This window comes from Eublepharis macularius, chromosome 2 (genome assembly GCF_028583425.1).
Source record: "Eublepharis macularius isolate TG4126 chromosome 2, MPM_Emac_v1.0, whole genome shotgun sequence".
NCBI lineage: Eukaryota > Metazoa > Chordata > Lepidosauria > Squamata > Eublepharidae > Eublepharis > Eublepharis macularius.
The window spans coordinates 141,435,140-141,448,940 of NC_072791.1; the positions used below are offsets into that span (position 1 = coordinate 141,435,140).

Genomic DNA, 13,801 nt, shown 5'->3' on the forward strand with positions numbered 1-13,801 from the left:
ACACTGAGAGATCTCTGTCTTTTGGTGCTACACCTCTGAAGATGCCAGCCACAGCTGCTGGCGAAACGTCAGGAACTACAATGACAAGACCATGGCTATACAGCCTGGAAAATCCACAACAACCATCGTTCTCCGGCCGTGAAAGCCTTCGACAATACATTTCTAGATAGGTAGTGTTAGCAATTAGACTCAGTTACAAAGCGGCAAAGGTCCTTTGCCCATTTAATCTAAGGGAACATTTGACAAGAGGACAGGCAATGTCAGCAGCCTTTCTACGTGGAGTGCCATTAGGAGACATCTGTAAAGCAGCCACATGGTCCTCAGAAGAAACGTTTGTCAAGCACTATGCAGTAGATGTCAACTCACGAAGGGAGACTGCAGTGGGACAAGCGGTTCTACAGTCACTATTCTCCTGAGAGCATCACCCCACCTTCTTGGTAAGTAGCTTGCAAGTCTCCCAGTGTGGGACTGCACGTAAGACCGTAGATGAAAACAGAGTTGCGCTTACCTATAACTTACGTTCATCTAGGTCTTTGTGCAGGAACACATTCCCTCCCTCCGGTCCCCACTGTGAGCTCTCTGAAGATCAATTTAATAGAGGCTTGTGGTGGCACAGGAGAACTGAGGGAGAAAGGGGGCAGCCTCAACACCGTGTGTCTGTTTCAGCAGGAAAAACTGGCTAGGAAAGGTCCGCAGGGGAGGCCGCCCCCCCGAAGAGCCTAAAAGCTTGTAAATCCTGCTCTGGATGGCTGGCCTGCATAAGCACAGTCCCACTGTGTTCCTGCCTGAAGACCTAGATGAACAGAAGTTACAGGTAAGTGCAACTCTGTTTTATAAAATGAGAGTTTCCTGTCTCTGAGTTTTCCTAGTAAGGTAGTGCACTCACCACCACAGCTGGCATTGGAGTTGTTAGCACTAATGGATAAAGGAGCAGTGCAGGAGGTTCCACAATCAGAATCCAGACTAGGATTCTACTCGAGATTTTTCCTAATGGAAAAAAAAGATGAAGGATATAGACTCATTTTAGACGTGAGAGATTTAAATAAATCTATCAAGGCATGCAAGTTCAGGATGGTAACCCTTCCCATCCTTCTACAGTTACTGCCCCCAATTCTTGGTTTGTGGTCCTTGATCTAAAGGATGCATATTTTCATATCTCAGTTTATGAGGATTGCTGGAAATGTTTGAGATTTTACTTGTGGGATACGATTTATAAATATCAAGTCTAGCCATTTGGTTTGGCAACAGCTCCCACAGTATTCACTAAATGTGTGGCAGTTGTGGTGGCATTTCTTAGAACTCAAGGGCGTTCCATTTATCCTTACTTAGACTATTGGTTAAGCACTGCACATTTGAGAGAGGCCCTTCAGATTCACATTAGTTTAACAGTCAAGACAGGTCAACGCTTGGGTCTGATTATTAACTTAAACAAGTCTCACCTGTACCGAGCTAAAAGGATACAATTCATAGGGGCTGTTTTAAACACTGATCAAAATAAAGCCATCTTACCCCTGGAGAGGGCTAGGAAGATTATGGTACATTTCTTCCTGACAAAGATTTCAGTCAGCATTAAGAATCCAGACACTGTTAGGCCTGATGGCAGCAACTACAGCAGTCACACCATTAGCAAGAATGCATATAAGACACCTACAACTGTAGCTTCTTTCAGTCCATAACCAAGGACGACATTCCCAAGCAAAAAAGTACTCCATGCCTAGATTTATCATAAAGCCTCTGAAATGGTGGTTTTCCAACTCTTAGCTCTTTAGAGGTCTTGGCTCTTTAGATGCCTTCTTAGAAGGTTGTGGTTTACATTGCCAGCACCTTGAAGTCCATGGTTTACGGCTGAGGGAAGAGAGGAAGTTGCATATCAATGCTTCGGAACTAAGGGCGATTCTTTATGCGCTTACCTCTTTTGTGGATGTAATAGAAAACAAAAATGTGCAGTTACTCATACAATTTTAATGCCATGTTCTGTGTCAACAAACGAGGTACTGCATCCAGGATGCCTTGCATGGAGGCCCTTTCTATATGGGAATAAGCAGCACAATGCAAAGTTACCCTTCAGATTGTCCACATTCCAGGAATCTCCAACAACTAAGCAAATTGGGTTCTGCTACTCACAAATGGTCAATCCTGGATCAGGACATATAGCTGATCTTCCAACTGTGGGGATTCCCAGACATAAACCCATTCGCTGTGATGGAAAACAGCAAAACACCCATGTTCTGCTATAGAGGGGGGGCAGGACACAGCTTCTCTAGGGGATGCTTTTCAGATGAAGTGGTTAGGACACTGTTTTTATGCATTCCTACCTATTCCAATGATATTGCATGTGGTGGGGAAGATGCAAGCAGAACAGAACACACGTATTGTAAAAGCACCTTTCTGACCATGGCAACTATGGTTTCAACAACTGCTATGGATGGCCGTGGGGCAATGCCTTCTGTTACCCAGTGTTCCAGATCTCCTGTCTTACAAGGGAGTCCAGTACCATGATATTCCCAGACTGGACTTAGCATCGTGTTTAATTCGTCAATAGATAACCTGCCTGACGAGGTGGCAGAAGTCATACTCAATGCTAGGAAGCTTAACACAAGATGATCTTATACTAGAAAGTGGTCTAGTTTTGAGAAATGAGTGGGAGGTGAAGGAATTAATCCTTATACCTGTGCCCTGGCTTCAGTGTTAGAATACCTTGTGGGTTTGAAAAAGGTTTATTCAACTCCTCTGTAAAAGTCCACATGGCAGCTATATCAGCCTTCACATTACATGTCTAAACTATTCCTGAAGGGATTGGGTAACATGTTCCTACCAGTCATTCAAATAGTGCCACAATGGTTACTGCAGTTGGTTCTAGCTAAATTGATGAAGAAACCATTCGAACAGTTAGCTAAATATCCCTTGAGGATGTTGTCTTACAAAGTAGCATTTTTAGTGATGATTACATCAACCAGGAGAGTGAGTGAGCTAGCAGTTCTGAAGATGGACCAGCCATTCTTTAAAATACATTCAGAGAAAGCAATTCTCAGACCAAGTCTTGAGTTCCTTCCTAAGGTGGTTTCCAAATTCCACATGACACAAGAGATAGTTTTACTGGTGTTCTTCCCGTTACCTACATTGAAGGTGGAAAGAGCTGGATGTAAGAAGGACTCTTTTGTTCTATTTAAATTGTACAACACAATTTAGGTACTCAGCTGTTTACTTGCTATGCAGGATCCAAGAAAGGGAAGAGAGCATCTTCATAAACCATTGCAAGATGGGGTGGTACAGGCCATCAAATTACGTTATGAACACGGTGGCCTACCTTGTCCATTGGAGATCCACACACGTGCCATCAGATCTCAGACGACATTGGCAGCTGTTCTTGTTCCATTACGTGAGATCTGCAAAGCAGCAACATGAGCATCCGCTGAAACCTCTGTGAAGCGCTATGCCCTGGGTGTGTTCAACAGGAAAGAAGCAACAGTGGACCAAGCAGTTTTGCAGGCATTGTTCCTTTGAAGAGTCAACCCTCCTCCTGGTAGGTGGCTTGCTAAACTCCCATGTGGGACTGCACAGGTAGACTGACAATGAAAACAGAGTTGCACGTACCTGTAACTCTTGTTCATTGAGGCCTTCTGTGCAGGCACACATACCCTCTCTCCTACCTCACTGTATAACCTTACCTTGGTGAGTGTGACAGCAAAGGAGAAACTGAGGGACAGAGGGCGTGCTCCACCCAGAGCATGGGCTTTTTTAGTGGGAAATCACACTCTGGGAGGAAAGCACCCCCTCTAGAGGAGAAAAAAGCTGAAAAATCCTCCAGTTGGCAGGTCTGCGCGTGTGCAGTCCCATATGTGCCTGCACAGAAGACCTCAATGAACAACAGTTATGGGTAAGTGCAACTCTGTTTTTTTGGTTTGTGGAGTGGCATGGTATAGCCCAATCTTATCAGCTCTCAGAAGCTAAGCACAGTCAGTACTTGGATGGGTGACCACAAAGGAAGCCTGGTGTTGGGTTGCACTGCAGAAGAAGGCAGTGGCAAATCACATCTTGCTTTGAAAGCTCCTTGCTGGGATTGCCATACATTGGTTGCAACTTAACAGCGCACACAAATTAAGTGTTCAGATGCTTTTCTTTCGTTTTTAACACTGCCTCTTTAAAAAAATGCTCGTTATGCTTTCTGTAGTTTCTATTAGACTGTTGAGAATCACTCAGCATTGGATTTGGATAAAGTGGTATACAAATATTTTAAATATTTCAGATTTCTTTTTAGTTGGGAATAGTATAAGGGTTTTTTGAATATTTCACGGGTTAGGATTCCCGGCATACCAGCAAATCCAGGCGTGACCAAGGGAAACTGAACCAGGTAGCTGTAGTTGACTTCAGTTTCACTATATAACAGGGTCATGATCATCTTCAAGTGAATCTTTACAATTTGCTTGCCTATAACCAATTTCCAGCCAGGCACTGAGTGACTATTTGAAGACTTTTGCCCTGTGCTTCCTTGCAATTTGCAAGATCTTCTGGTCTCTGGCTCTGTACTCTCTTTCCACTTTCATTTTGAAAGTGGTTGCTATGAGGAAATAAGACAGCAATTTCTAAAGTTAAATGAAATTTGTAAAAGCCTTAAAGATCTCACATACTGGATACTGTAGAATGGCATTAAAAGTCAGAGTTTTGCAACTAATGAAAGTAAAAGAATAAACTTTTCTAGTCTATTGCTACCTACCATTTGATTGTGTGAAAATGAAGTTAATCTTTCATTTACTCAAGGTCCATCAGACTTCTCTTATTTTTCTGCCTCCCTGTGGCTATGTGTTGATCCTTTAAAAAGGAGAGAATTTCGTTTAGTGAAAGTAATAGTCCTTTATGTCTGTTTCTCTGTTTCAAAAATAAAAAAAAGTTCAGGCAGTACAGACAGTGAAGAAAGTACAGATTCTGAAGAAGAGGATGGAGCAAAGCAAGACTTGTTTGACTCAAGCACGAATACTGAAGACAAGATGGAAGTAGATTTAAATGAACGTAGGTAATTTTATAGCATTGCTTCTCACCTGTAAAATACTGGATCCATACAGTGTGCCATTGTCACCAGAAGTGAGAAGGCACTTCGCTTTTTCATTAAGATTTTTATCAATGTCACTGATGATATAAGGGCCTATACCTTGTTCACCAAATCAGTGGGTAATCTGAAATTAAGTAGATTGAAGTAAAAGTGGGATACTTTGGACTTGCATTTGTTTGGCTATTTGGGGATTAAGTGACTCTGTAAGCCAGGGGTCTCCATCCATTTTGAGCTCACTGTCACTTTTGGTGTTCTGATGCAGGGTGGTGGGCACAGCCACAAAATCGCTGCTGCAGGAGGCAGAGCTAGCCACAAAATATCAGGGAGTGAGGATATGCATAACTCTTAATAGTATATGTTCAGTATTTCAAGCAGAAGCTCTGCTTAACAGGATACTTTTTACAATGAACATATTTTTAAAAAATAATTTCTTGCATACACAAAGCTTACATTTAGTCACTAGACCAAGGGCCTTCTCTGTCCTGGTGCCTGGCTGGTGGAACTCTCTGTGTGTTGAGACCCAGGCCCAGCATGATTTATTATCCTTTCGTTGAGCCTGCAAGACACAGATGTTCTGCTAGGCATGTGGCTGATGCTGGGGCAGGGATGAACCTCCTGGCTGGCCTCCTGTTGTTGGGTGGGTGGATAATGCAACCCCCTACTCTGATTCCCACCAATTTATCGGCTTACCTGGTTACCTCTTCCACTCTGTGGGGTGTATTAGTGGAAATCAATAAAGCGTTGCTGCCATTTTGAGTGATGTTTTACTGAATTGTTTGTACTCATGATTTTATTGTAGTTTTAACTTTGTTGTATCCACCCTGAGCCCACTTGTGGGTAGGGTGGAATGTAAATTAAATAAATCAATCAGTCATAGTGAAGATCCTTGTGCTGTGGTGGCAGCTGCTGCTGAAAGCAGTTTTTTAAAAATCTTCTCTGCCAATCAGATCGCCAGTGGCCAGTTAGAAGCTCTGCCGGGCAAAAGCCTAGCCCAGCCTCACCCACTTTCTAAAAACAATTAGTGGGCACCAGGAAAGATGTTGGCCTACAGGCTCCATGTTGGGGACCGCTGCCATAAGCAATAGCATAGTCATTATCTTGGATATAAATGGAACAGGAAATCCTACATACAAGCAAGAATGTAAGGCTAAAGCAGTGACTATTTAAGTGATACCTGAGATTTCTGATTCAGAGGTTTCTGATCATATAGCCATGCCATTGAACATCATAGGGAAAATATTCAGGCTAAAAGACAAATGTGAGCATGATGGCACTGGGATTACAGGGATCCAAAGTTTGAGTAACATTTCCAAAGGGAGCCAAAGTTTGACATTTCCAAAGAGAGCCAAACATTTCAGAGTGGTAATAATAATAATTCTAATGTTTTAATTAAACTATAATTTATATGTACCTTAATAAAATGTATTCTAAGTTCTTTTGAGAAAGTCTTATGGAATGCAGAAGATAGTGAAGGCCTAAGTATACCTTTTCATCAGTTAGAATAGAGGGATTAGACTCCAGTAGAGGTATGCCATTGGCTGTTGCCAAATCACTAAGTTGCCCAGTATTTCTGGGATCAGATTGGGTTGACAATATCTGATCCTGCTGCTGCTCCCTGACACAATTCTGGTTCTGATATCACCACTCTCAATAATATTGGAATTGGGAAACCTGTCAGATAGAGTGGTTAGAGAGGAAGGAGCATTCCCCATCTGATTCATGGTGCATTTGCCCTTTAAAGTTTAAAAGGGCCAATTTTTTTTCCAATGGAAAGGCCAGGTCTATTCCCATTGAAAATAATGGAACTTTAAACAGGTGGTATACCTGACCTCCAGAGGGACATTATTTCCTAGTAGAATTCCAGAGACCAGCTTTACCACCATTATTTAAAGCGCCCCCTAGCAGTTTGGTGGGGCATGGGACCGTTAAATTTTAAAGGGTCATTATATCCTATGGGATAGACCTGGCCTATAGAGTTCCAAGGCCAGGTGTACCCCATAGGAAATAATGCCTCTTTAAAATGTAAAGCTTCTGTGTACCCACTTATCACCTGAGGGCCTTTCTTTACTCTCCCTCTCACTCCTATTTTAGTTCCATGTGGGAAATAAGGAATGGCATGCTTATCTTCATTATTTAATCCCAGGAGTTATTGTTCCAGTATTTCTGGAACAACTTTACAATACAACCACAGTTCTCCTGATGATTAAAAATAACAATAAGCATGCTCTTCTCAACTTCCTAAATATGGAATTAAAATTGTAATTTTTGTTCTGCATAGCTTTAGTATAGATGGGTAAAGACTGATTGCTAATATCTTAAAGTGTTTCCACTGTAGGAGAGCCTACAGAAAGTTGCAGATGCTGTTGATGATCAAGGTCTTCCTCTTGATCTTAAATTTTTTTTAAATCAAACCCCTATTACAAATTAATGTTACGGTTTCTGCTTTAGAGATTGTATATTTTGGTGACTGTTTTGTAGTATTACAAATATGTCAATCTTTCCAGCACCTAACTGGTCAGCTAATTTTGATGTTCCTATGGAAACCACACATGGCAGCAATCTGGATTCTGTTGGGTCTGATGTATGGAGCACAGAAGAACCAGTGGCAGTAAAAGAAACTGGATGGGCTTCATTTACAGAGTTCACGTCTTCTCTAAGGTAGGAAAGTACCATATTGTTGAAAAAAGTGAATAAAATTAAAGGCCAAGATGTAAAGCATGTATGTATACTTTTGACTGATAACCGGGGGTTCTCCCTCTGAGGTGGAGGACATCTTGAAGATGGGTAATTCCCACTGTCTGTTCAGGGAGGCAGGAACTGAGGTGAACTTCCTGTCTTCCCAGTGGATGTCACCCTTTCAGTTTCATTCCTGCCTTGACGGGGAGAGCAGCTTTTGCGCTGTCCTGCTCTACTGCCTTCATTGCTTTCTCTCTAATTCCTCTGCTTCTTCTCTAATTCTAATCTCTTATACTTGTTTTTTCTCCTTCTCTCTGCCCATCTGGCCCTTTCTTCTGGTGGTGTGGCTAGCCACAGGGAAGTTTTCTCTTTACTTCCTGCTCTCTTGGCCGTGCAGTGGCCATCTTTTCTTGCAAGTCTCAGGGAGTGCTCCATTAACATGGAGACCTCAGCAGCAGACAGCTTCTTATCAGAAGGAGAGCTAGCAGCCGGAGGCCTTGAAGGCCTTGAAATGCACCAGGAAGAGGAGCCATGTCCAGTTGGATAAAGGCAGCCACTAAAGACCTAGCTGATGTTTTTATCTCCTGATCCAGAGGAGTTAGCCGTGTTAGTCTGTAGTTGCAAACTAGTAAAGAGTCCAATAGCACCTTTAAGAGTAACCAACTTTATTATAGCATAAGCTTTTGAGAACGATAGTTCTCTTCATGCATCTGACGAAGAGAGCTGTGGTTCTCAAAAGCTTATGATACAATAAAGTTGGTTAGTCTTAAAGGTGCTATTGGACTCTTTACTATTTCATCTTCTGATGACAGCGCAGCAGCCACTCATAGCCTAATTGACGCCACTTCTTCCAGAGGCAGCATAGCCTAACTGGCGCATCATTGGCCTCATAGCACAGCAACAACTTATGCCATCGTTGGGCAAAGGCAGTGTGGCAGCTACTCATGGCCTAGCCAACACATCACTCTTCACCTCACGATCCAGAGGTGGTCATGGAGTGGTGCCATCCATGTATTACGGCCAATCCAAATCTGCCAAATCCAGCAAGGCTAAATCGGGCCATTCTCCGGTGGTCCTAGGAGTGGAGCAGTTCAGACTCTTGGGATATAGCTCCTCCTCTCCAAAGGCAAGATCAGTCAGCTGATTTTGATCCTGGAGGGGAGGGGCTTGTCCCTGGAATTGCCAGTCTTTCTGGCCCTGCCATCTGAGCAGGACATCTTCGGCAGCGCTCTGCAGAGTGCAATGATCCCAGTGAAGAAGAAACTGCTAGAGATGAGCCAGGCGTGGCAGCGCGCACCTGTAATCCCAGTACTCGAGGAGGCTGAGGCCAACAGGCAATGTGGAGCTCGTATGGGAAGGGAAAGGCCCTACCACCCTACTCCACCCCCGTTTTCACTCAGAACGACAGCAAGCGTTACAGCCAGAGGTCCCTAGGTTCTCCTAGGTTCTATGGCTGCAACTGCAAAACTCCACCGAGGTTTGCCACCTTTGGGCTGGGAGGAACACCCCCCCCCCCCCGTTGAACGGCCAGAGGGTGTGGTGTTTGAGTCTGTGGAACCTGTCATGGAGACTAGTATTATTGGGAACTCCTTCAGACTTGGAAGGAGCAAACTCCAGCAGCAGCAGAGGAGCTGCTCCAATCCTGGTATCCCTGACTGAACTGTGGTAAGACTGATCCAGCAGGCTACAGGGACCGCGAAAAGGAGGAGGAAGGAGAAAAGAGTAGCAGAAGCCTCGGAGCCAGCTTGCCCCAAATAAAAGGGAGACCTCTTTTATTTCTCCTCCCTTTTGGCCAGGACTTCTGAGGTGCACTTTCACTTTTGTTTTCTCCTTTCGGCTGGAAAATTCTGTTGGTGGGGATGTCAGTAACGGCAGGACTAGCCACCTCCCAGACCTCAAGAGGGTGCAAATCTTCAACCTAGTGGTGCCAGACTCACGGGCCTCAGCCCCCTCCTGGGCCTCTCAACAGGCCAATGAAAGAGAAAAGGTCCAAGGGCCTGGACCCATCAGGCAAGAATGCCTGAAAAATTTCTGCTGGTGGTATGTCAACAAAGGCCTAGCCACCTCCCAGGCCTCAGAGGGCACAAGCCTGTGGCCTAGACTTGCCCAGCTCCCAGGTTTCAGCCTACTCCCAGGCCTCTCAACTGACTAGTGAAAGGGAGAAGGTCCAGGGTCTGGACCTGTCAGGCAAGAACGCCTGAGTTGCTGTTATGTTGTGGTTAAGTGACTGGGCCACAAATCAGCACCCTGCTGGTTCAAGTCCTGTAATTGCCTGAGCGCAGTAGCTGACTTTGGGTAAACCAGTCTCAAGTACCCAGCAGTTCTGGAGGAATAATGATAATTCTGACCTTATCATAGCCCCTGACCTGGTTAGTCCAGGCAAGCCAGATCTCATCAGATCCCAGTAGCTCAGCAGGTTTGGCCTTGGTTAGCAATTGGATGGGAGACCTCCAAAAAAGACCAGTTTTGCAAAGGCAACTATGACTGGATGGCACTTTCCACTACCAAAGGGAAAGAAGTTAAATGCCTCTTATTTACATAATCTCAGCTGTAGTTATTATTTAACAAACCTACTCGTGTGGCCCAGGACAGAAATAAGAAGGAATTCAAAGAGGTCCTGAAGGCACATCAACAAATAGTCTAGCGGATAGCCCCTCAGATGGGCAAGAGGGACATCCCAGTGGGGGTCCGACTCCAGAAAGGTAAAGGGTTGACCCCCTCCCCAGATTAAAGAGGAGGCAGGGGCCATTAACAGCCCAGATCTCGGTCAAGCCTCCATCCTGAAGACCCTGAGCTATCAGTTTCTCCCTTGGCCAAGAGGAAAGGGGAACTGTTAAAAGAAGGGAAAATTCCCTAGTATGCATAGTCACCCTGATACAAACAAGGTTTTCCTCAGGAGCTATATCCTAGAAGGCTTCCTAAGATGATGATGGTCCTTGAATCTAAATTAAATATCCAGAACATTTCTCTTTGCATTAATTGATTTCCAGAAAGTCCACCCTCCTTATTCCGAACCACCTCAAGGACTGAGAATCTTAACTTGTGTTCAGTGTGTTGTGCCTGCATGAAATGGGCAGTAAGAGGTGCTTCCAGCACTCCATCTAATTTTCGATTTGACGTGTCATGCTTTATGCATTTCCACTCACTTCAGTTCTTCTGAAAATTCTAAGGAAAATCATAGAACAGAGAAACATAAAAGTAGTGGCCCTGTTCTGGCCCAGATGTCCATCGTTTTCGACGTACAACAGTGGTTGAGTTTTCCAATACACATGGACATGCTTCAGCAGGGTCCAGTATGGCACCCTCATCCAGAATACTTCCACTTGATGCATGGAGATTGAACCAGTAACTCTAAGGTGCCAAGTAGCAGTCCTCGCAACAGTGCTTCTATCTCAAGTGGCTTCAGATGAAGATTTTGTTCCTTACGGGGGTCATGTTGGCAAGAAGGGTCTCGAACTTAGGGGCTCTACCAGTGAGTCCCGATCTCTGCATGTTCCACAAGGACAAGGTGGTGTTGAGACTGAATCCCACCTTCATCCCTAAAGTGAACATCAGTTTCCACAGAAACCAGGAAATATACCTACCTTCCTTTTGTCCAAATCTGTCTCACCCCAGGGAAAGGATGTGGCACACCTTGGATGTGAGATGTGCTCTAAGGGTTTTTCATATCCAGGACAGAGGAAATTCCAAGGTCTTCCTCCTTGTTCATATCTTTAACCTCCCTGAACAGAGGGAAGAAAATGTCAAGAGCAGCCATTAGCTGGAGTCTCCGAACATGCATTGCAGAAGCATACAAGCTCCAAAATTTTGACCTCCATATAGGAATTACATCACATTCAATATGCAGTGCCACAACCAATGCAGCACTCACAAAAATGCCACAGTAAAAGGGGTATGCAGGGCAGCCATGTGGTCTTCCATCTCTGTTTTCATCAAATATTATAAACTAAACTTGTGATTCTGCAGATGTAGCATTTGGCAGGAGAGGTCTGCAACACATACTATGACCAGAGGACGATGACCTACCCAAAGGATAAGGATGCTGCTCTGGGAGGTCCCATCTACAAGATGTCCTCTGCCTCAGAGGGAGAATGGACCATTGGATACTCAACATGAAGGGTCCTTCTCCTCTGAGGAAAGGAGGACATCTTGTCCCTCATGGAGTTACCATACAAAAACAAAAAAACCAACCCCCACATTATCTCTTTGCTTACTACATTTGCTGTTTTTCCAGGCTTAATCTGTTGTGTGCACCTATCCTATAACCATTCTTCACTTTTTCAGAGGTTTTCCCTCTTACTAGTAGTTTGAGATTCTTCACTGCTTTCGGAGTCATCAAACTGAAAGGAAAGGGTGACCCCAACTGGTAAGACAGGAAGTTCAACTCAGTTCCTGTCTTCCTGAACAGAGGATGGGAATCACCCATCTTCAGGATGTCCTCCTTTCCTCAGAGGAGAAGGACCCTTCACAGTGAGTATCCAATGGTCCATTGTGTCACTATCCTCACAGGCTCCTGGTAGCATGCTGCTCTGTCAGTTCTAGGCTAGTGGGCTTGGGGTAAATGCAGTGATAAAATGTCCCAAATGGAAACAAAAGAGTTACCTACATAGCAATATTATAACATGTCTTTATCCCCTTCACATCCTAGTTCTAAAAGAGGGAGTTGGGATAAATCAATTTTTAACTATTATACTGCCGGATCAGTAGAAGGCAGTAAAGCACATGCTGTCATGGGAACAGAACTGCAAACCACCCTTCCCAGAGTCTGTAACGAATACAATTCAATAGATCAATCAATCAATTTATAATATTAAAGTGCTAACAGCGCTCTAATAAATTGGAACAACTACATACAAATATTACACTATTCCATCATTCCATAAATACATACATACAAATAATTTGATTGTAATAAATATATTTATATTTATAATACTGTCCAACTGGTGGGGAAGAAGTATCCAAAAATCAAAAGCTTTTTATACACGTCCCAGAAGCGCTTGGACAGTATCCCACTGTGTAAGCCGTCTCAACATGCTGAAACAAGTTTTCTTCCAATGTTATAATGTTGCCACCGAGGCTGCAAAATCACAAAGATGGCAGTGCTGTGAAGTTTGCCTGCGAAGTTAGAATGTCACAAATGTGCCTACGGGTTTTGCCGGCATATATTCATTCAATCCCATTTTGTATATTCACTTCTTCATAGGCTCCTTTATACAGTATAACTTGCAAGACAATCAGTATTACACCACCATGTTGGTTGTTAAAGATGGTCCGACGTATAACTTGTCTTGCTGAACAGGCAAAGTACTACCATAGCTGAGACATAATTTTGGTGTTAAATAAGGAGCTGACAGGCCTGGAGAAAAATCTGCTTTAATAGAGGCTTACTGTGTGGAAATAGGTAGCTGAAATTTTTCGTGCCATGGAGGTAAATAACATTACCTAGTATATAGTATACCATTGAGTCTCTTTTTTTTGTCATTTTTAAAAAAAATTTATTAATAGAATTAAAAGCCCAATAGAAAGGGCAAAGAAAATAAAGAAATAATGAAAAAAGCACATAGAAAAAAAATAAAAAGACAAAAATTATGAATAAAAAAATTTGTTTCGTTTTTTGTTTTTCTCTACACTTAGCTTATTTTATCAAACATCATACCTTAAATTTTAATCTCTCCAAAATTTCCTTTTCCGCTACTGCCTCCCTTCTATTTATTTTTTCCCCAGATTTATCTTCTTAAAAATCAAAACCACAAATCATGTTTCCTCATTTCATGCAGAAAGTCAATAAGGGGTTTCCAGTTAGCCAAAAAAGTTGACAATGATTTATCTCTGATCAAAGCTGTAAGTTTAGCCGTCTCTGCTAACTGTGTCATTTTCATAATCCAGTCCTCGATTGAAGGCAATTCTGTACTTTTCCACCATTGAGTCTCTATTAAAGGGACAGGACATTTCTTTTTCCTCCAGGAAGATGGTAAGCCTACTTGCAATTCTGCAAATGATTCTTTTGTGGAAAGGAAGAAAAGTTTTGATCAAACTCACAAACAGCCTCGAGTCTATTTCAAACTGTTGGTTACC

The 13,801-nt window shown here is 43.2% G+C and overlaps 1 protein-coding gene across 5 annotated transcripts in view; it reads left to right on the forward strand.

Moving 5' to 3' along the window:
• Nucleotides 1–13,801, forward strand: part of PPP6R3 (protein phosphatase 6 regulatory subunit 3) — a 180,290-nt gene that overhangs the window by 151,421 nt on the left and 15,068 nt on the right. For all 5 annotated transcript variants that reach the window (XM_054972443.1, XM_054972444.1, XM_054972442.1 and 2 more), the window contains exons 19-20: nt 4,889–5,007; nt 7,552–7,705. In XM_054972443.1, the coding sequence (XP_054828418.1) occupies nt 4,889–5,007; nt 7,552–7,705 (273 nt within the window). The remainder of the gene's footprint in view (nt 1–4,888; nt 5,008–7,551; nt 7,706–13,801) is intronic.